The sequence below is a fragment of the Caretta caretta genome, chromosome 3 (assembly GCF_965140235.1).
Source record: "Caretta caretta isolate rCarCar2 chromosome 3, rCarCar1.hap1, whole genome shotgun sequence".
Taxonomy (NCBI): Eukaryota; Metazoa; Chordata; order Testudines; family Cheloniidae; genus Caretta; species Caretta caretta.
The window spans coordinates 32,860,618-32,883,328 of record NC_134208.1 but is presented as its reverse complement, the minus strand read 5'-3'; the positions used below and the strand labels follow the sequence as shown (position 1 = coordinate 32,883,328).

Genomic DNA, 22,711 nt, shown 5'->3' with positions numbered 1-22,711 from the left:
TACAGCCCAAAATGCTGCTAGCCTTCTTGGCAACAAGGGCACACTGTTGACTCATATCCAGCTTCTCGTCCACCGTATAGACCATTTGTTCAACATTGAAACATGGACACTGGATTTGTCCTTTTCATTTGCTATATTGCCATTGGATGTTGGGCTGAAAGTGAGTGACTATAGAAGAAATACCCAAAGCTACCAACCTACTCCTAAATCAACACTTTAATCAAGCACTGCAGACACCGTAGAAACATTTTTTGGCAGGAAGGTGTTACAGGTGGTGGTCATTTATTCTATTTATTTCCTGTCTCTAGGGAAGGATTATTCTTTATTATTACAATTTCTTACCTCTCCCTCTGTCCTATTTTTTCCTTACTGTTCACTAGGTTCCATATAGGCTAAACTGAGGGAGATGGCCAAGATCCAGGATAGAAAATGTTATCTTATTATTTCCTTTCTGAGATGGTCCTTGCCCTCAATCTGCCTTACAAAGGATAAATTCTCCAAGAATCCTTACATATTAACTTGGGTCCTAAGTATTGTATATACTTATGGATAAGGAACTACAGTTACAAGTTTGAATTTCTTTTAGAAGTGTGGTTTAATGTTTCAATAAAGCTTCTGAGGACCAGGCAGAAGAGGCATAGGAAAGGCTTAAAACCCTGAAATGCCTTTGGTACTTGCAAAGGGGCAAAAAATACAAATAGTCTAGATTGGGTGAGTGATCACAATCCAGAAATCAGGATCCAGAAAAAAACCAAACATTAAAAAACTTCTTCTATTCACAACCTAGTTTTCCTCCATCTCTCTCCATCGGAAAAGCCAGCTCCTCAAGGAGCTCCAGTATACAGCCTTGAAGGCATATGACACACCAAGCTGGTAGGTTCATCAGAAATACCTCACAGGAGCGACAATCGGGACATAAACGTCTAAAGAAATTGCAGAAATTCAATAACTTTGTATGCTCTAACCTTTTCCGAAGAAAACAAAACTAAAAGGTTATAACTATTCAGAGAATCCTAGAAAATTATTTGATCACAAGGCCACCATTGCAGGGCACCAAGCCAAATCTTTAGCTCCAGACTACTTCAAGGAAACATATGCCCTGTGCTCAGCGAGTACAACAGCCTCTCAGAGGAATCTATATGGAGAGTATTTGTGTTATACAAATTCTTTCTAAAACATATTACTTACACTAGAAAAAATACTTGAAGATATGAATTAACCCACAACTCAGGAACCAGCTACCTAATTCACAGCATAATCCCTTTTTACAATATAATCTTGGTGCTTAACTGAAATAATGACAGTCAAAGTTTTGCTTTTCTTACCCAAGAACTACTTTATTATAGACAACTAGAGCATTCGTAATTCAAGGCAGAGCTTGTAGCACTGCTTATATTTAAGATGGAGTGATACATCCTATCTTAAGGACAGGTTTCAGAGTAGCAGCCGTGTTAGTCTGTAGCCGCAAAAAGAAAAGGAGTACTTGTGGCACCTTAGAGACTAACCGATTTATTTAGGCATAAGCTTTCGTGATGCATGCAGTGGAAAATACAGTGGGGAGATTTTATATACACAGAGAACATGAAACAAGGGGTGTTACCATACACACTGTAACAAGAGTGATTAGGTAAGGGGAGCTCTTACCAGCAGGAGAGAAAAAAAACCTTTTGTAGTGATAATAAAGGTGGGCCATTTCCAGCAGTTGACAAGAACATGTGAGGAACAGTAGGGGGGAAATAAACGTGGGGAAATAGTTTTACTTTGTGTAATGACACATCCGCTCCCAGTCTTTATTCAAGCCTAAGTTAATGGTGTCCAGTTTGCTAATTAATTAGCCAAACTAGATAGTCTCTACGTAAAAGAATAAATGGACACAAATCAGACGTCAAGAATTATAACATTCAAAAACCAGTCGGAGAACACTTCAGTCTCTTTGGTCACTCGATTACAGACCTAAAAGTGGCAATTCTTCAACAAAAAAACTTCAAAAACAGACTCCAATGAGAGACTGCTGAATTGGAATTAATTTGCAAACTGGACACCATTAATTTAGGCTTGAATAAAGACTGGGAGTGGATGTGTCATTACACAAAGTAAAACTATTTCCCCATGTTTATTTTCACCCCCACTGTTCCTCACATGTTCTTGTCAACTGCTGGAAATGGCCCACCTTGATTATCACTACAAAAGGTTTTTTTCTCTCCTGCTGGTAATAGCTCACCTTACCTAATCACTCTCGTTACAGTGTGTATGGTAACACCCGTTTCATGTTCTCTGTGTACATAAAATCTCCCCACTGTATTTTCTACTGCATGCATCCAATGCAGTGAGCTGTAGCTCACGAAAGCTTATGCTCAAATAAATTTGTTAGTCTCTAAGGTGCCACAAGTACTCCTATCCTATCTTAAATCCCCATTTTCAATTGTTTATAACTCTGCCAAAAGTTAAACATTTGGGCTTAAGTTTTCCATGCCATGTGTCTACCTCAGGCTGAATTTTTTTTTTGACAAGTTTCAGCAAAAAATGGTTTATATATTTCCAAGAACAACATTAGGGGGAAATACATGGTTTTGGCCTTGTTAAAAAAAATTCTTACAACTGTTTTGCTGAGAAGCTGTGGTGCCTCCATGCTTCAGAGGAGACACTCAACATTTGGTTTAGGGATTGCTCTGGTGCCAGGGATGTGCCATTTGGTGTTTGCTTAAAAACACCTGAATTTAGCCAAGTTATAAGTCTTTGAAAAATCTCATTTTGCAAATGCTTATTACAGACTTGTTAGAATTCGCCAGCTAAATTATCAGAAGATTCCATTTACACTGAGCATGCTCCAGCTCAGGGCTGCAGGGTCTTAAACAGGGACTTTCCCTGCAATTAGTCCTCCTGCCTATAGGTGGCATCAGGCACAGGAACTGAGAGCAAAGAGAACGTCTTTCCTGTGCTCTCAGTGCTCCAATTGCTGTCTCCCAGGAGAAAGCAGCTGACAACTGCAGAGGGGACATGAAACAATGGGAGCAGATTAGGCAAAGAGTTTTGGGGAGGAATGGCAATAATGAGACTGGCTGAAAAAGTAGTCTGGGAGCCAGCGGGGAATAGTGCAGGAATACATGACTGAGACTAGATGAAGAGCTGAGGTAAGGAGACAGGACTGAAAGCTGGGGAATGATAGAGGGGGGGATACTCGGACAAAGAACTCCTGATGAGAGGAGAGACAGACTGAATGAGGAGATGGGGTGGGAGATAGGGACAGGCTGGGCGAGGAAACTGGGATGAGGATTTCCACTGGGTAGAGACTGGGACTTAGTAGGCAAGAAGACAGAGTGGAATGAGAAGTTGGAGTGGGGATGGGAGAGAGAAGACAGGGACAGAGACAGGCTGAAGGGGACAGGCTTGAAGGAGTCATGCTTGGGGGAGGTGGAGAACAGGAGTAGAAGAGTCTGTGACCACTACAGAAAACTCCCCTCCAGAACCTGGAATTGAAGCCAATATTCCCCAGTCTCAACATTCTTCCACTGTCAGCAAATATCTGTGAAACCTTCTGGCAAAGCATACACCTCATTCTTCTCTAGTGTTGATCCACAAAAGGATGACTGATATGTCTGCTATCAATTACTCACTTAGCTCAAGTGGCAGACATCTGGTTCCAACACTGTGGATGACCTATGTGGATGTCAATATGATGCATGATGGAATTTCAGTTTTTTCGGTTAGCTTTTTAAAAAACCTAGGAAATCACACACAAAAAACTACATTAAAAGAACTTTAGGTTTAGAGAGTCAAGCACTCAAAAGTTAGGAAATGCTGGCATTAAGATTGACCATGTAATCTTAATTCAGCCCCCTCATGCCTAGGCATTATGATACAGTATTTAATTACATGATCACATACCACTTTTTCCACAGGATCCCTGCATCATTTAGTGCACATGATTTATGGTGTCCAATTAATGAGCAGCAGTTCAATATTTTATGCTCATTGTTCAGTGTGGCCCCATGCCTTGTCACTATACTCTATTCAATCCCTGCTCCAATCACAGAATTATTAAATTCATCATGGACTTTATATAACTCAACACTTCAGTATCTGACTGCTTCAAAAACACTAACAAATCTATTTTTACTTCACCCCATGAGATTAGGTGGTGTTATCCCTATTTTAGAGATGGGAAACTTGAGGCACAGAGAGATTCAGATCAGAAGTGTCCATTAATTTTGGGTGCCCAGTTTAAGACACCTAGGACCTGAATTTTCAGAGTTCTTAGATTTCATATGACTCTTAATATGCACAAAGCATAGTTCCCATTGACTTCAGCTACAGCTGTGAATGCTCAGCACTTCTGCAAATGATAGCCTATGGTATCAAGTTGGGAACCCAGAAAATGATGAACACACACTAGCTATCTGTGAAATGTTTAGTTAAAAGTGACTTGCCCAGCATCACACAGGAATGCTGTGGCAGAGACAAGGATAAAATAAATTCTTCAAGCTGGACAGCATTCACCTGTCTTAGGCATGGGACCGTCCTTTCTCTTCCTGCAATCCCCTGCCTTATTCAATGCACATCTTCCAACTTCTGTAACAATGCAGACAGGCATCTCACAGACAACTGCCTCCTTCGCTACACAACTCTGATTTATCCTCATAAGCATAAGCCATCCGGTAACAGGAACAAGACAGGCATCTTTAGGAAAAAAAATTGTATGTGATCATGTAATTAACAACTGCATTATGATGCATATGCACAGGTGGGCTGAACCACAGTTATATAGGCAACCTTTATGCTGACACTGAGTGCATGACTTTGCAATCTTTACACTCTTAACTCTTACGTTTTTTGTTGCAGTTAACTACATAAGTTGTGAAAGTGATTTATCTTTTGTAATAAAACTTAAAATCAAAATACATTCTGAGGAAAATAAATCAAAGATATTAATTTCGCAGAAAAGAGTGTATCCTAAACCATGCATGACAGAGCCATTTCATGTTGTATTAGCTCCATATAAAGTACTTTGCCAAGGTAATTAATGTATTAGTGCCATCTGCTGGTATACCAATGTACAGTGCATAATGCACAGTTGGCATTAGAAGAAGAGTGGTTCAGTTTGATGCAGTTTAAACTAGTGCTCTTAGTTCATTTTTAGAGTTAAACTATTGATCCTAGTACACTAGATACAGCCTATCCCTAAAAAAGAAATTACAACAGTGTTTCATGTATAATACAGGTTATACCACAATTATAACACACAAGCATGCACAAGAAACTGTTTACCTGTAATTCTTGAAATGAAGCTGTATAGTCATAGCAGATCTAGCCAAACTCTTGACTTTGTGCCTCATGCATGTGACTGGCAGGTATAAATATAATGCCATGAACTAATAGGAGAGCAGTGCACACCTGTCCTTGTTAGAAGTCCTGGTGACTCATACATTCCCTAACAGATGGTACTTTTCCAATAGTCATAGATAAGGATACAATTTACTCACAGTGGTCACTGATTCTGTGATTTTAATCAACCTCCATGACTTCGGTCAGCCTCTCCCCGCCCCCTCCCCCCCACACCCCGGGTTATTTTGTTAAAGACAGGTTGCAGGCTTATGTGAATTTTTGTTTATTGCCCGCAACCTGCCCGTGACTTTTATTAAAAAGAACCGTGACAAAATCTTAACCTTAGTCATACATGTAAAACAACTGCAATGACGTAAAAAACATATTCTACGTTGGGAATATATCTGGAACCCCTGTACATAAACACATTTAGAATAATAATTAAGCAACTTAATTTTTTCTGATGGGGGGTAGGGGAGAGGTGTAATAGCATATCCCTACTCTTCAATACTAAAGCTTCAGGCATGTGTCCACGTAAAAAGACCAATTTGCAAAATAGCTCAGTGGTTTGAGCATTGGCCTGCTAAACCCAGGGTTGGGAGTTCAATCCTTTAGGAGGCCATTTAGGGATCTGGGGCAAAAATTGGGGATTGGTCCTGCTTCAAGCAGGGGGTTGGACTAGATGACCTCCTGAGGTCCCTTCCAACCCTAACCTTCTATGATTCTAATATACCTTGGCAGAAAACCATTTCCATAATATGCAACACGAGTAGGCTTGTGGAAGGATTAGATTTTTATTAGTAAATATTGATTTCATTATACACTCAAAAACTGACTAAAAATATTTTCATTGATAATAATCAAAATTTACATATAGGCAAAGTAAGAAAAGTATTACTTGACAACATATTAGGGTTTGATTTAAGAATATTTACTTTGTATATAGTGACATGTGATGCTGACAATTAGTTTTATAACTGTTTAAAAAACAAACTTCTTGAATCTCAGTGTCTACTTTCATTAAATAATTGTGGCCTGACCAGCCCTACCTTTTGACTCCCCCATAATTTTCCATAACTGAACATTTCAATGGATAAAAATTGAAAGCAATGTTTAAAACCCATAATTTTTCACAACTGTGAAAATTTAAACTGATAAAAATAAAAAATGTTTAAACAACAATAACCATCAAAATTATAAAAAAAATAAAAATGTAATTCTGCCAACATGAGGAAATAAAATATTCTTGCTTTTGTTTTGAGGTATCAAAACAGAGACAGCTTTACAAAAGTAAAATAATAGGGGAAAAAGAATGCTGAGTGCACTCAGCTGAGGAACAGATTCTATAATATTGATGAGCCAAACCTAAAATTCATACATTCATAGATTCCAAGGCCACTGTGATCATTCAGTCTGACCTCCTGCATAACACTGGCCACAGAACTTCCCCAAAATAATTCCTACAGCGTATGTTTTAGAAAAACATCTACTCTTGATTTTAAAATGGTAAGCGATGGAGAATCCATCACAACTCTTAGTAAGTTGTTCCAATGGTTAATTACCCTGTCAAAAATTTACACTTTATTACCAGTCTGAATTTGTCTATCTTCAACTTCCAGCCATTGAATTGTGTTATTCCTTTCTCTGCTAGACTACAAGAGCCCATTATTAATATTTGTTCACTATGTAGATTCTTATAGACTGTGACCAGGACATCTTTAACCATCTCTTTGTTAAGCTAAATTGAGCGCTGAGCCTATCACTGTACGGCTTTTTTTCTAATCCTTTAATCATTCTCATGGCTCTTCTGTGAACCCTCTCCAATCTATCAACATCCTTCTTGAACTGTGGATAACAGAACTGGACATAGTATTCCAGCAGCGGTCTCCCCAGTGCCAAAAACAGAGGTAAAATAACCTCTTTGAGATTATACTTGAGATTCCCCTATTTATGTATCCCAGCATCACATTAGCTTTTTTGGCCACAGCGGCACACTGAGAGCTTATGTTCAGCTGATTATCCACCATGACCCTCCCAAAAATTTTCAGAGTCATTTCTTCCCATGACAGAATCCCCATCCTTTAAGTATTGCCTACATCTTTTGTTTCTGGATATATACATTTAACCATATTAAAAGGCATATTGTTTGATTGTAACTTGAGACTCAGTCCAGGCAATGATATTTTGTAACTCCTAGAACTCCTTGTGACAACCTTACCAATCTCCCAAACAGAAACTGATCTACAACGTAGATACAGATTAATGTCTCAACTTGAGACAACAGGTAAAGGAGAGGTTACTTTCCTGTACAGCAGCTGGAGTTCTTTAAGATGTTTTACCCCTGCAGGTGCTCCACATTAGATGTATGCTTTACTGAGCACTTTCAACCAGAGATTTTTGGCAGCAGTGTCCGAGAGTCCACGCCTGCACCCTATATATTCTTGTGCTCCAATCTAGGGGGGGGGAGGGCCCACCACTGCTTCACTTCCTTCTCAACTATGAAATCTGGCAAGGCAAGGACTCTGAAGCAGAGAGAAATGAGGATAAGTACTGGAGCACCCATAGGGACAAAACATCTTAAAGAACTGCAGTTACTGTACAAGTAAGTAATTTCCCCTCCTTCAAATAGTCACCCTTATGGGTGCTCCCTTTAGATGACTCCCAAGCAGTGCCCCAACGACAGAAGTGGGTGCTGAGGAGATTGATCTAGTACAGTTCTGAGAACAACCACATCAAAGGCTTCATTTACCCTGGATGAGAGACGAATAGCACAGTGCCAGGAAAAACTGCACAGATGATCAGGTGGCAACTCTGCAAGTGTCCTTAAGCAGGGCAACAGAGATGAATTGTGCCCTGCTGGAATGTACAGTTACCCTAGCTGGGGGGGGGGGGCAGGGGTGCACTTCAGAACTTTTTGTAACATCATGAGACCCATTTTGATAGTCTTTGGGTGGAAATAGGAACTCCTTTCATCCTGGCTGTGAAAGGGACAGAGAGTGTCTAGAAAAGGGTCTAAACGGCTTAGTCCTTCTAAGTAGGATGCAGAACTCTTCTTATATTCAGAGTGTGAAGACTGGCTTCTTTCCTTGAAGTCTGGGGTTTGCGTTAGGAGACTGGCACCCGAGTGTCCTGATTGATGTGAAAATTTGATGAGACCTTCCACAAGAAATGAGGATGATGATGTAAAGTCACTTTGTCCAGCTAAACCACTATGTAGGGTTGATCTGTCAGAAAGACTCCCCCACCCTTCTGGCCAAAGTAATGGCTACAAGGAATGAGGTCTTGAAGGATTAATGGAGAAGAGAACAGCTCCCAATGGGCTCTAGAGGTAGCTTCCTCAATGCATTAAGAACTAGAATAAAGTCCCAAGGTGGACTAGGTACTGTAACATGAGGAAACAGATTGGTCAAACCCTAAATGAACCTTGCAGTCATAGAGTGTGTGAATACTGAAAGCTCTTCAACTGGTAGATGAAATACTGTTAACAGCAGCCAGATGGACTTTGATGGAGCTCAGTAACAAGCCCAGGGTTTTTTAATTCAGCAGGTGTTCCAAGTATAGAGTGAGGTGTGATTTGGAGAGAAAGAATGCCCACGGGATGCACCAGGACTGGAATCGCTTCCACTTTGGCAAGTAAGTCTTTCCCATGCATGGTTTTCTACTATTCATCTGTTCTTAGAGAAAACAAACCCATTACACACGGGAGCCACTGAGGAGCCAGGCTTTGAGATGCAACACAAAAGATTTGGGTGAGTCACTATGCCCAATTCTTTGGTCACAGGTCTGCTGTCAGGAGACAAAGAGGTGGTCACAAAGACAGGCAAATCAGAAAGATTTTGGGGAGAAAAAACTGGCTACTGGAGAGAGCTTCATCATCATGGCTGCCACTCCCACTGTCATCTGGTACCCCAAGCCTTTATCATCCTGATCCTGAGAGGGGTGCTGACCACATCAGGCCAGAGAGAAGGACCCAAATGACATCGCCAGCTCTACTGGCTCCATCTGAATCACAATCATCACCTAGGATTAAACAGGATTGGACTTTAACATCAACAACAGCAGCTCTAGCCCATTCAGCTAACCCCTTTCTTTTTTCCCCAAAAGGACAGTTATTACCATCTTTGATACCATCTGAGAGACTGCACAACAGCTAAAGGCAAAGGAAACAAGAGATGTTGTTAAAATAAAAGCCTTATTTAATATTTCACATGCTTTAACTGTTTTTCCTGTTTTTATATTTTATAAAAGGTTGAAAGAACTTTTACTAGTGTGTTTGCCAGGGTACTATGCAGGCTGAAGTCTCTGTATACCAACCCCAAACCTTGTTTAAAAGCGTTTAATATTAGACAGTAACTAAATTAACATCTTTACATGCCTATATTCCATCTAAATTAATACAACAGGGGTCAGGGAACCCCCCCAAGACACACAGTGTGTGTTGGGGAAAATAAAAACAACAAAGAATTAAACAATTAGACAAAACAAGCAAGTTAACTTTTGTGTAGCTAACAGGCTCCGCATGCTCCGCTCTAGCCACAGATAGTTAAGAAGGAACTAGAGCAGTGGTGGATTTACCCTTTCATATATGTCCTCAGATCGGAGCATGAGAATCTGTAGGGTACAGAAGCAGCACACATCCTTCAGACCAAATGTGACTTCAAATGACTGAAGTTGTAGGAATGACTACAGAATAACAATGAAAAATGTAACGTAGAAAGGGCTCTCTTGAATACAGCATGACAGTCCAGAGTGAATAAAAAGAAACATAAAAAGGATTCTAAGACCTTTAGATGGTTCCACATTAAGTATACAGTGAAAGGCCTCACTAGGATGGAGATAGAAAAATATTACTAAGATCACATCTAATTTCTGGAAGGAAATCAGGACTAGAGATTCACACACTTTGCTGCTTATTTGGTCGAGATAGCAAGTGGTGGGAGAGGCAGGAATGCAGCCTCTACCCTGAACCTGAAACAATTTTAATGGATACTGCCAGTAAGCCTAAACATTGTTGTATATTTGTTGTAAATTTGCTCCTCTTCTTTTCTTCAGTTTCATAACAACAACTTACTCTTCACAGCGCCCATTTGGAACCGCAGAAAGAAGAGCTTGAGCAGTAGCACTGACATCATAGGTAACTCAGCAAGTCATCAATCTTTCCCTCCAGTAACCATAATGTTAAACCCTAACCCTGCTGTCTGTCTTGGTCATCTCTCCCCTTGACAGTGTCCATTTAATGCTGTAGGCAGAAGAATCTGCCTGCAGCACCAAATGGTTATGTGGAATAAAATCTATTCCTTCTTTTGCTCGGTGGCATAAGCATGCCATTATTCATTGACAAGAACTGAATTTCTTACAATACATTTTCCTTAAATTGCTAGTCTTGAGAGAGCAAACCAAAGGAAGGTGATGAAACAAATTCAGTACACCCTCTTGACAATGTTCAAAACCCTGTATCCGAAGTGATCCAGGGCCATCAGGGGCAAAAAAACTTCATTCTTCTCCAGCATAAAGGTGCTCAGTGGAAAATTCTAGCTGATTATGGGCACAATCAAGCATTTCAAAAGCCCAGCTGTTTGCTCCGGGGAGGTACTATTTTTGTGTTCCTTCAGCTTTTGTTGAATGTGAGGCAGAATGAACTCAATCTATGAGTACTGAGACCCTATAGAGTCAGAAACAGTGGCATAGACCATTTTCTAGTGGCATGCCTTATAGTTAGTCACTTCAAAGAACAGTGTTATCCTTTAGTTTTACCCCATATTTGATCAATTTAAATCTATTTCATGTTTTGAATGAAGTTAGTTTTGGTTCTTTCATCAGTGTCAAAGATAAACCTTTTCTTGGGATTTGGATTATATTGACATTACTATGGATTTTCTGGGTTCCTGTTTTCAGTTTCATGTCCATTTTTGGTATGGAATTGAAAATAAGTCAGGTAGAACCATCTAAGAAGAAGGAAGATACAGAGCTGTTTAAAATTAGACAGCTCATCTTGGTAAACTTCAGTATTTGTTAGATTAAAAAAAAGTGTCAATGGATTTAGCAAGAAAATTTCTAGGCAGCAGCAGAATATTTTAGACCCAAAATTAGAAACTCAAGATGTAAAATGGGCAAATATACTCTTTTTTAAAAACCAGTAACAAATTTGCTCAATAAATATTAATTTCAATTATCATAGAATCATAGAAATATAGGCTTGAAAGGGACTTTGATATATCATTTAGTCCTGTCCCCTGCACTGAGGCAGGGCTAAGTATTATCTAGACCATCTCTGACAAGTATTTGTCTAACCTGTTTTAAAAACCTCCAGTGACACAGATTTCACAACCTCACTAGATCATTTGTTCCAGTGCTTAATCCTCCTTACAGTTAGGAAGTTTTTCTTAATGTCTAACCTAAATCTCCCTTGCTTTAATTTAAGCCCATTACTTTTTGTCCTTTCCTCACTGGATAAGGAGAACAATTTATCACCCTGCTCTTCACAGCAGTCCTCCAAAGAGCTTGCAACCCTTCCCAGCTTGGTATTGTACTTGGTATCCTACTTATTTTCACTAAATTACTGTTAAAATCACATTGCAACTTACTTTGACAAGAATATTAACCAAGACAATTTAAGCCTAAATTAGCAAAGTATACCACAAAGTCTTATCTCTGAGCAGATAAGATCTACTAGTAGAATCTAGCAACAGAGAATGGCTAGCTCATGTTGATATGAAGTATTAGAATATACAAAACTGTACTGGAAAAAAAAGGTTACTCTCATTCTTATAACTGTGGTTCTTCAAGATCTGTTTCATATGTCCATTACACTGTAGGTGTCAAGTCAGTGGCACTGCTATGGGTACCCGCATGGCCTCACAGTATGCTAACATTTTTATGGCTGACTTAGAACAACGCTTCCTTAGCTCTCGTCCCCTAACTCCCCTACTCTATTTACGCTACATTGATGACATCATCATCATCTGGACCCATGGAAAAAGAAGCCCTTGAGAAATTCCACCATGATTTCAACAATTTCCATCCCACCATCAACCTCAGCCTAGACTAATCCACACAAGCGGTCCATTTCCTGGACAATACTGTGCTAATAAGCAATGGTCACATAAACACCACCCTATATCAGAAACCTACTGACCGCTATACTTACCTACATGCCTCCAGCTTCCATCCAGGACACACCACACGATCCATTGTCTACAGCCAAGCTGTAAGACACAACCGCATTTGCTCCAATCTCTCAGACAGAGACAAACACCTACAAGATCTCTATCAAGCATTCTTAAAACTACAGTACTCACCTGCTGATGTGAAAAAACACATTGACAAAGCCAGAAGAGTACCCAGAAGTCACCTACTATAGGACACGCCCAACAAAGAAAACAACAGAATGCCACTAGCTGTCACCTTCAGCCCCCAACTAAAACCTCTCTAGCACATCAACAAAGATTTACAACCTATCCTGAAAAATGATCCCTCACTCTCACAGATCTTGGGAGACAGATCAATCCTCGCTTACAGACAGCCCCCCAACCTGAAGCAAATACTCACCAGCAACCACATACCACACAACAAAAACACTAACCCAGGAACCTATCATTGCAGCAAAGCCCGATGCCAACTCTGTCCACATATTTATTTAAGTGACACCATCATAGGACCTAATCACATTAGCCACGCCATCAGGGGCTCGTTCACCTACACATCTACCAATGTGATATATGCCATCATGTGCCAGCAATGCCCCTCTGCCATGTACATTGGCCAAACCAGACAGTCTCTACGCAAAAGAATAAATGGACACAAATCTGACATCAGGAATCATAACATTCAAAAACTGGTAGGAGAACACTTCAACCTCTCTGGCCACTCAGTAAAAGATTTAAGGGTGGCAATTTTGCAACAGAAAAGCTTCAAAAACAGACTCCAATGAAAAAAGAAAAGGAGTACTTGTGGCACCTTAGAGACTAACAAATTTATTTGTGCATAAGCTTTCGTGAGCTACAGCTCACTTCATCACTCCAATGAGAAACTGCTGAGCTTGAATTAATATGCAAACTAGATACCATTAACTTGGGTTTGAATAGAGACTGGGAGTTGCTGGGTCATTACGCATATTGAATCTATTTCCCCACGTTAAGTATCCTCACACCTTCTTGTCAACTGTCTAAATGGGCCAACTTGTGTGTGTGTGTGTCTCTTACTATATGTTCCATTCTATGCATCCGATGAAGCGAGCTGTAGCTCATGAAAGCTTATGCTCTAATAAATTTGTTAGTCTCTAAGGTGCCACAAGTACTCCTGTTCTTTTTGTAGGTTTGTGTGTCTGTCTGTCTCATGCATCAGCATCGGAGAGTTTTCCCTAGTGGTACTCATTGGGTTGCCTCCACCCACCCTGGCTTCTCATGCTCTGTACCAAGGGTATAAAGGGTGGAGTCGCCCTGCACCTCCTTCAGTTCCTTCACACCAAAAACAGATGGTAGACACTGATGTATTAGGGAAGAAAGGAGGGTCGTGTAATGGACGTATGCAACAACAACAGTTAGGAGGTAAATTACTGTTTTTCTTCTTAGAGTGCTTGCTTATGTCCATTATATTGTCGGTGACTCCCAAGCTATTATCAAGGGCACTAGGGCTCTGAGGCTCACCAGAACAGGGAGCGCAAGACTGCTTTTCCCACTTTCACTTCATCTCTTCATAAGAGCTTCGTGACTAGTAAACATGTGGATCAAAGACCACGTTGCTGCACCACAAATGTCCAGAATAGGGACATGCCCCATGCTGCACATGCTCTGGTACAGTGTGCTGTCAACTCTTTAGGTAGCATCCTGTCCACTGCCATATAAGACACAGAGATGCAACTGGTAATCCATTTTGAGACTCTCTGGGTTGTAATCAAGTACCCCTTGCATTCTGCACAGGAAACAAGTTACTGGGCAGAGACCCTGAAAGGTTTTTTTCTGCCCAGGTAAAAAGAGAAAGCTCAATGCAAATCTAGGATGTGCAGCTTTTGTTCACCTTTCTGAGCACGTGGCTTTGTGGGGAAAAAATGGTAAATATATAGGTTGATTAAGGTGGAAATTGGAAACCACCTTTGACAGAAACTTAGGATGAGGTCTTAGCTGAATTTTGTCCTTATAAAAAAGTGTGTTGCAGATCCATGACAAGCCCCTGTAATTCCCCCACTCTCCTGTCTAAGATGATAGCCACTACAGTGACCTGTAGCTCACGAAAGCTTATGCTCAAATAAATTAGTTAGTCGCTAAGGTGCCACAAGTACTCCTTTTCTTTTTGCGAATACAGACTAACATGGCTGTTACTCTGAAACCAGCCACTACAAAGGCTACCTTCACTGAGAGATGCAAAAATGAACAAGATGCCAACAGCTTGAGTGGGGGACTCATAAGAACAGACAATACTAAATTTTAGTCACAAGTGGGCACTGGGTCATGAACAGAAGGAAATATCTATTTACATCTTTAAGGAATTGGGTTAGTGACCACAGTTTTATCATTGATTTTAGGATGAAATGCTGAAACTGAATTCAAATGAACTGTATGAGGGTTTAGGGACAGACTATATTGCTTAATGAGAGAGACAGTCTAAAATTTCTTGAATCTACAAGTGTGAAGGTAATAGGTTGTGGGACGCTGCTCAGAAAAAGAAATGTTTCCACTTAGTCACGTTAACTAGACCTTGTAGACAGTCTTCCTACTACTAAGGAAGACATCCTGGACTGCCACTGAGCAACATGCTTCTTCTGCATTTAACTACTTATGAACCACGCTGTCAGATGCAACTTCTGAAGATTCAGGTGCAGCACACACCCATGATTCTGTGTGATCATAAGATTATTTATTAAATCACAGAAGCAGAGACTCCCTGGCAGATATGTGCTGGAGCTCAGAATACCACATTTATCCCAATGATCCTGGAGCTATAAGGATCATTATTCCTCAAACTTGCTTCAGTTTTGAGGATGACCCTGGGAATTAGGGGCACTAACGAGTAAGCATACAATCAGACCTTGCTCCAGGAAAGGAGGAAAGCATCCTAGATTGACCCGAGGCTGTGACCTGCTTTGGAACAAAATTCAGGACATTCCCTGTCCTGTCAGGTTGCAAACAGGTCCCCACTTTCGGAAACCCCCCCATATGAAACACCATAGCCAGGATATTAAAGTGGCCACTCCTACTTTGAGGTGAAAGACATGCTAAATGGTCTCCCCGAGTATTCTGAATTCCCGGTAAGTGAGATGTCCTGAGAGTATGGAGTTCTGTACGCAGAAATTCCACAAATTGATTGCCTACTTTCACAGTCTGTTTGACTTTGTGACCCCTTGCTTGTTGATGCAAAACACCACTGTAATGTTGTCGATGTGTACTTGGAGAATCTTGTCCCATTTATGAGGTGGAAAGCTTTGGCATGCACAGAAAATTGCTCTTAGCTTGAAGTCATTTATGTGTAATTTTGCTTCTTGAGGAGACCAAAGCCCATGGGCTTGGAAGATGCCCAAATGCACTCCCAACCCATGGCTGAAGGGTTCATTACTAAAATCATGGACAGAGTAGGCAGAGCAAATGGGACTCCACAACATACACTGTCCTGGTTCATTCACCAATCCAGTGAGGACCATTCCTTCAGCAGAATGCTTATAAGTAAGTCGAAATAGTGAATCTAGGAGTGAGAGATTGAGTTGAGCCAAACCTGGAGCACTCGGAGGTGCAGTCTCCTATGAGGGGTCACATATAGATCATATGGAGACCTTCAAGGCTGAGGAAGCTACCCAGCTAGAGAAGACTGCTGTCACACCACGGGGGGAGGAAGCTATGGCTCTGTCACAAGGAGGATGCTGGCTTCTGGTTACTTGGGGTGGCAGGCAGTGCTCCACCCCTGCTTCCACCTCACCGACCACAGAGATGAAGAATCATTATACTGCCCTGGCAACGAGGGATGAGTAATCGTCCTCAAAGTTGGAGGAGGAGAAGCTCTGTACCCCAACAGCTGGAACGCAGCCACCACTCCCAACAAGAAACGCAGGGTAGTGGTGGTCGGTGATTCTCTTCCGAAGGGGACAGAGGCATCCATCTATTGGTCTGACATGGCACTTGAGAAGTGTGCTGCCTCCCAAGGGCCTGAATAGAGACATTACATAGGGATTGTCAAGGATCATCCAACCCTACTATCCCATGCCACCTGTCCATATGGGCAATAATACTGTGGCATGACCTTGAGCAGATCAGAAGTGACTACCAGGTTCTGGGAGTAAGGGTGAAGAGTTGGTGGCACAAGTGGTGTTCTCTTTGATCCTTCCAGTCAAGGGTAAGGGCACAGGCAGATGCATCGGGGAGGTGAATGCCTGGCTGCACCGATGGTGTCAGCAGGGGGGCTTTGGCTTCCTTGACCATGGGATGCTGTTCCAGGAATAAAGACTGCTGAGCGGAGATGGGGTCCACCTATCAAGGAAGGGGAAGAGCATCTTTGGATACAGTCTGGCTAACCTAGTGAGGAGGGCTTTGAACTAGATTCAATGGGGGAAGGAAACAAAAGCCCACAGGTAAGTCAAAAAGATGGAGACTTGGGAGAAGGGTCAGAGTCTGTGGGGAGAATGAGCAATTATAATAGGGACAAAGGAGAGATAAGAGGGAACACAGAAAGGAAATCAAATCAGTATTTTAGATGTCTGTATACTAATACAAGAAGGAGAATAAACAGGAAGAACTAGAAATACTAGTGAATAATCACAACTATGACAGATGGCATCACAGAGACTTGGTGGGATAATACACGACTGGAATATTGGTTCAGAAGGGTACAGCTTGCTTAGGAAAGACAGGCAGGGAAAAAACGGGGATGCCTCGGGCAAGTGGCCAGGGGTGTCCTGTTTTCTCTTTGGGAAATACGGTCACATTGCAGCTCCCAGCCACTATGGGCAGAGGGGGAACCCCACAGCTCCAGCTACCATGGGGGTGACAGGGGAATCATAGAGTAGCAAAAGTCACAGACAGGTCACGGCTTCCATGAATTTTTGTTTTTTGCCCGTGACCTGTCCATGACTTTTACTAAAAATATCCATGACAAAATCTTAGCCTTAATCATAATGCATATGCTCTAGGGGACCAAATTAAAGTTGCACAGGAAATTCTAATTATAGCTTTTCCTAAATATTGAATCCTTGACTTTGAAACCTTAATGATGTACTTTTAATGTAGTTTGTGTGTGTTATTTTCAGGGGGTTTTTTAAACTAGGGAAAAAAAGGAACTTCGATCATGTTGCATCATATTGACACTGTGGCAGGGCAGGGGTAAAACCCCTTGAATGCCCTGCCAAAATGCTGGCCAAGCCCTGCTTTCTGATAGGGTAGCCAGATGCAGGGGCCCAGGCAGCCAGCAGAGAGCCCAGCTGCAAGCCCTAATGAAGGCTGGCCCACAGCAAGGACTTGAGCTAAGTAGCGGCAGCTGGGCTGAGGAAGGGACAGGCTTTATAAAAGCCCTAGAGAAAGCTCAGTCAGGAGGCTGCCTGGGAGGGGATAGGAGGCTACAGCTCTGTCTCCTCTCCACAGGAAGGGAGCCTCATGGGCCAGGAGACCCTGGAACGGGTTAGAAAGGGGATAACTGTTGGGGGATAAAGGGAGACTACACTGTAAATAAAAGCACAAGGGTGAAACACCGGAAGAAGGCATGAGGACTCTTATTTGGCCAGCCTAAGCACAGGGGGAGAAGGAGGAAACCTGTGCGGACCCTGTGACAGACACCCACAGGGATCATCAGCTGTGTTGGACACTTCAGATCCACTATACACACCTCTGCCACTTGAGCTAACACAGTAACTGATAGCAGTAGAATTTTGTCATCCTTTGTCACCCATCACTGGAGGGGGATGAAACACACACTCTGTCAATTGGTTTCACAGCTATTTGCTGGCAGCAGAGGAATTGGGAGACTAAAGAACCATGGGTTCCATTCCAGGTTCTGGATGGGAGTGTGCTCTAGTAGGTACAGACTCTTCTACCCATTCCTCCTAAGATTGATCCTTTTCCTCATTCCCTCCAACCTGTTCCTAACTCAGTCGTATCTTTTTTCACCCATGGCTCCTTGTCCCAGTCCCATTTTCCTTGCATACTCAGTCCCTATCTCCAGCCCTCAGGCTTCTCATCCCAGTTCCAGTCTTCTTACCCTTCCAGTATTAGTCTCCCGCCTCCAGGTTTGCTGTCCAAGTCCTAGTCTCCCACAACTCCCAGTCTATCCCCATCACTCCCAGTCTCCTTCTCCAGCCAGTCCCATTTTCCCTGCTCCCAGCTCCTCATCCAATCTCTCTATCCCCTCCTTCCACACTCATTTGATGCTAATCTCCTTTTCTGGGCTCTTCATACAATTCCCATCCTTTGCTTCTTATCCCAGTCTTTTTGCCCAGCCAATTCTAGTTCTACTCCATCCCCGCAACCCCTTGTCAGATCTGTTTCCCCTCCTCACCACCCATTTTCCACCCCGTACCAGTTTCTACTCTCAACATTCCTCCTTCCCCTAGCTCCTCATCTGAGGTCAGTGTTTCCCCCATTCCAGTTCCCCTTTCCTCTCATCAGTTTCCATGTGTTCCCCCTGAAAACCTCCTAGATATCAGTCTTCCTTACCCAGCCAGTCCAGGTTTCTTTTCCCTTCCTCCACTCCAGTCCCAGTTTCAGCAGACTTCTTATTCCAATCTACTCCTTTCCCTTCCTCCCTGTCTGGCTGTTGTCCTCTCTGGTTTTGAATCAGATGGCTTCTTCCTCCATGCCGTCTGGGTACCAGCAATGGATTCATTGAGAGCACAAGAACAACAGGCTCTCTGCCATCAGTTCCAGTACATGGCCCCACTCTGGCCAGAAGCAGTCATTACAGGGTAAGTCTGGTTTTGCCCCTGGGTCATACAGGGTACGCCCAGGCTTTGCAAGCTGAGCTGTAATTGCTCTGTGGTGATGACACACATGAGATCAGGTCGCATATAAGAGTTATGAGAGGATGAAGCATGTTCAGTTGCTTTGTGGGAATGGTGCATGCGCAGCCTGGTCAGCCCTAGGAACTGTGAGAGGCCTGAACATGCTCAGTGAGGACTGAATCTTTGGAGATTTTAGCTCCTAAAGGGAAGCAAGGGTGAAGGAGTTACTGGCACAAGTCTGCGTCAACTGCGATTTTTCAGTCTTACACCTCGGCCAAACATGGGCAGATTTTCACGAGTGCAGGAAGGCAAATCCCTGATACAAAGACCACCTGCTTGCCAAATTTTACATCCCATTTCAAAGCATGGGAACCTGAGAACTTTTTAATAAAAAAAAAAGGTCACCAGACTTTTTTCTTATAAACAGGCAAAACATGTTTTTCCCTACTCTCATTCTTGGAAATGGCTGAACCATTTTGGCTAAATTTTTCCCACACAAGTTCATCCTGAGATAGACACCTTGTTGGATCATATTAAAGAAGTTCTGTATTAAAATCACAAATGAGTTTGATTCCCCATAATTAGTAATACCCTGAAATTTAAACTAAGAGGTCTCTTGGTTTTTGGTACTGTTTCTCTCCCTCTATGTGTGAAACTTGCAAGCTGCTAATTGTGTTAGTACATTCTAAGACAGAGTCTGTTCTCAAAGCAATTCTTTGTAACAACAACTACTCACACAGAGAGAGACTCAAAGCAATGCTCTGTAACAACAGAAACAGCACCCAGAGACTCCCCGCCCTTTTGTTGTATTCATCTCGCTTTCTTAACAATTGTGATTAAAATAGAGATAGAGGATGTATGTGGATGGATGCTTGGTGTGGATAATAACTGAATGATCAGGGAGGTGCCAGCCTAAGAATCCAGTGTCCATCGGCTGAAGAAGGTGTTAAGTGGAAATAACCAGAGGACCCCCGGAGGGCAGACTGGAATCCATCCAACAGCCTCAAGAATGGGAGAACCAAAGAACAAGATAACATCTGGAAACACGGAGCTGTCAGGAATGTGCCATCTGCTGATTGATTCAGCAACAGCATGATGAAGCAATTCCCATAGACTGGCATAGGAAGAAATTCCTATAAAAATGGACTCTAGAAAGTGAGAACTTTGGGGTCTGATTCTGCAAACCAACTTCCAGGAGCATCAGATGAGGATCTGACAAGGCCCTGCTCCCTCCTCATTTCCAGGCCACCTGGCCAGTGGCTTGGCATGAGCAACTCTAAGGCTGGTAACTATGATAACAACCTTGCAGAACTTGTGTGTGTGTGTGTGTGTATGAATGAATGTATGAATAAATATGAAATTGAATGGAATGTTATAGCTATAACTAACTGCTTACTAGGATTATTTCTGTATTCACAATAAATGTGGCATTTTGCCTTTTCCCCTTTAATAAGATCCTGCTGGTTTTTATTTTATTGGTATAACAACCTGGCATGTAAAATTCCAGTACACGTTATTAAAGTTTAACAAAGTTATAAGCAAATGAAAACAGGATCTTATAATGGGAAAGTGCTGGACAACCCTAACAGATGATGCTATTAGCCCTCCCTATAATAAACCACTGAAAGCTCCACTGAGAAGTTTAGATAGAATTTCAAGAATAAATTACCAAATAAAATAACACCATTTCATATTATATTATGGCCCTTTTAATATTTTAAAAGTTATACATTATTACCTATAGATTGGCAAAGAAAATGATGTCTTGTTGGGATGAAAATTAGATTAATGAAAACCCAAAATAGCTGTGCTAACCAACTATGTACGAGCACCCAGTAGAGATCTTAATAAAATAAACACAGACATATATAAACAGTACACCTGCTTTAATTAGCAGTGAAAGACATTTAAAAAACAACAACAACAACGTTTGCCAATACTTAAAGATTTTAAATATAGGGGACAAGACTTGGGTGGTAAATATTGGCAAATGTGGACTTTTTAATAGCAGTTATTAGAAATGTATGTCATCACTAGAACCATACCTACCTCTCGTAGATGGTTTTTAAAGTAAGCTGATCTGGAACACCTTCAGTCTCTTCCAAATACAATATGAGCCAGGATGTCCTGTATGGCCACTGCTCTGTAAGGTTAATCCAGCTAGCCAGTCTATCCCAATTGAAAGTGATCTGATTCGCTCTCAATAAACGTCCTAAAAATACAAGAAGGGGGATGAGAAAGGAAGAAACTCTTAATAGCTTGATCTTTTGTCACACTCTATAACAGATGAAAATCATGTATTCTCCTAACAGCAGAAAGTGGAAAAGGTTAGATTAGTTCTATGGAGTTCAAATTTGTTTTGGGTCACATGTAAAATATCTAATTTGGTAGTCTAATAAAAAATCCTACTGGATATCTGTGTATATCTCAAAACCCACCATGACTATCAGCCTCTGCTCGGCCAGGCACTGGATTACAACTACCAGCCTGTTACAAGTAAGAATTAATGTGCATTATCAGAGTTGTGGGGCAAAGTATGTGCAGTGCCTGACTGTAATTCTGCCCGACTCTAGCAACATTCTACAGCACTACATTTATACTGTATTTCAGAACGTTTTTTAAAAATTCATTATTTCATCCCAAGAGATTTTCTGTCTGTTTCCACCAGGAAGATATCACTCATGGTTATAGCAAACAGGCAGATAATTGGTATCCTGAATAGTAAATCAAGAAAATCTCAAAGCTGGAAACAAAAGGCGTACTTCGTTAACAAGAAAGGCAAGGTTTGGGTTTACGAACATAGCATATTATTAAAGGCAGAAAAAGGGATCTAAAATCAGTTCATGTAGTTGACAAACATTCTGATGAGAACAATATGACAAGAGGTTTCTTTACTAAGATGAATTCTGATTTGCATGTGCTGAAGAAAGAGTATTCAGTTAACACTTTCAGAATACTGTCAAACTTCTAAATCACAGGTAACAAGGTTCTATATGAATTTTTGATGCAAGTTCATATTAAAGACTCCACCTTCTGCAAAACACACATTGTGAATCCATTCTACATATGAATCTCACACTTTAATATTGTATTCCTATTGTGTCCACTTTCTTTGCATTTGGGTTGTGGTTGTTTTTTTTTTGTTGAAGTAGCATTACTAAGATTGCTAAAGTGGTTCATAATTTATCACCCTTAAAGATCCCATTATGAGGTCTGTAGTTAAATTATATTAGTGTACACAAATATCTCATGGTTATAGATTTTATACAGTTTTAGTTTTTACTCTTGGGGAGAATTCTGTGCATCTGCGGAAACGCAGAATTCCTCTGTCTCACATAATTTTGTATTTTCCGGCATAAAATACATTTTGCCTAAGAAGTGCTGTCTTTGCACACCAAAGACCACTGTGGCACCAAAACAACCGTCTGTGTTCATGCTAGCTGTTCTGGAACCACAGTGGCCTCCGGTGGACAAAAG

General features: G+C 41.4%; 1 protein-coding gene across 10 annotated transcripts in view; it reads right to left on the bottom strand.

The window, feature by feature from the left end:
* KIDINS220 (kinase D interacting substrate 220) overlaps nucleotides 1–22,711 on the bottom strand; it is a 184,930-nt gene that overhangs the window by 62,371 nt on the left and 99,848 nt on the right. For all 10 annotated transcript variants that reach the window (XM_048845445.2, XM_048845446.2, XM_048845448.2 and 7 more), the window contains exon 22: nucleotides 21,284–21,446. In XM_048845445.2, coding sequence (XP_048701402.2) covers nucleotides 21,284–21,446 — 163 coding nt within the window. The remainder of the gene's footprint in view (nucleotides 1–21,283; nucleotides 21,447–22,711) is intronic.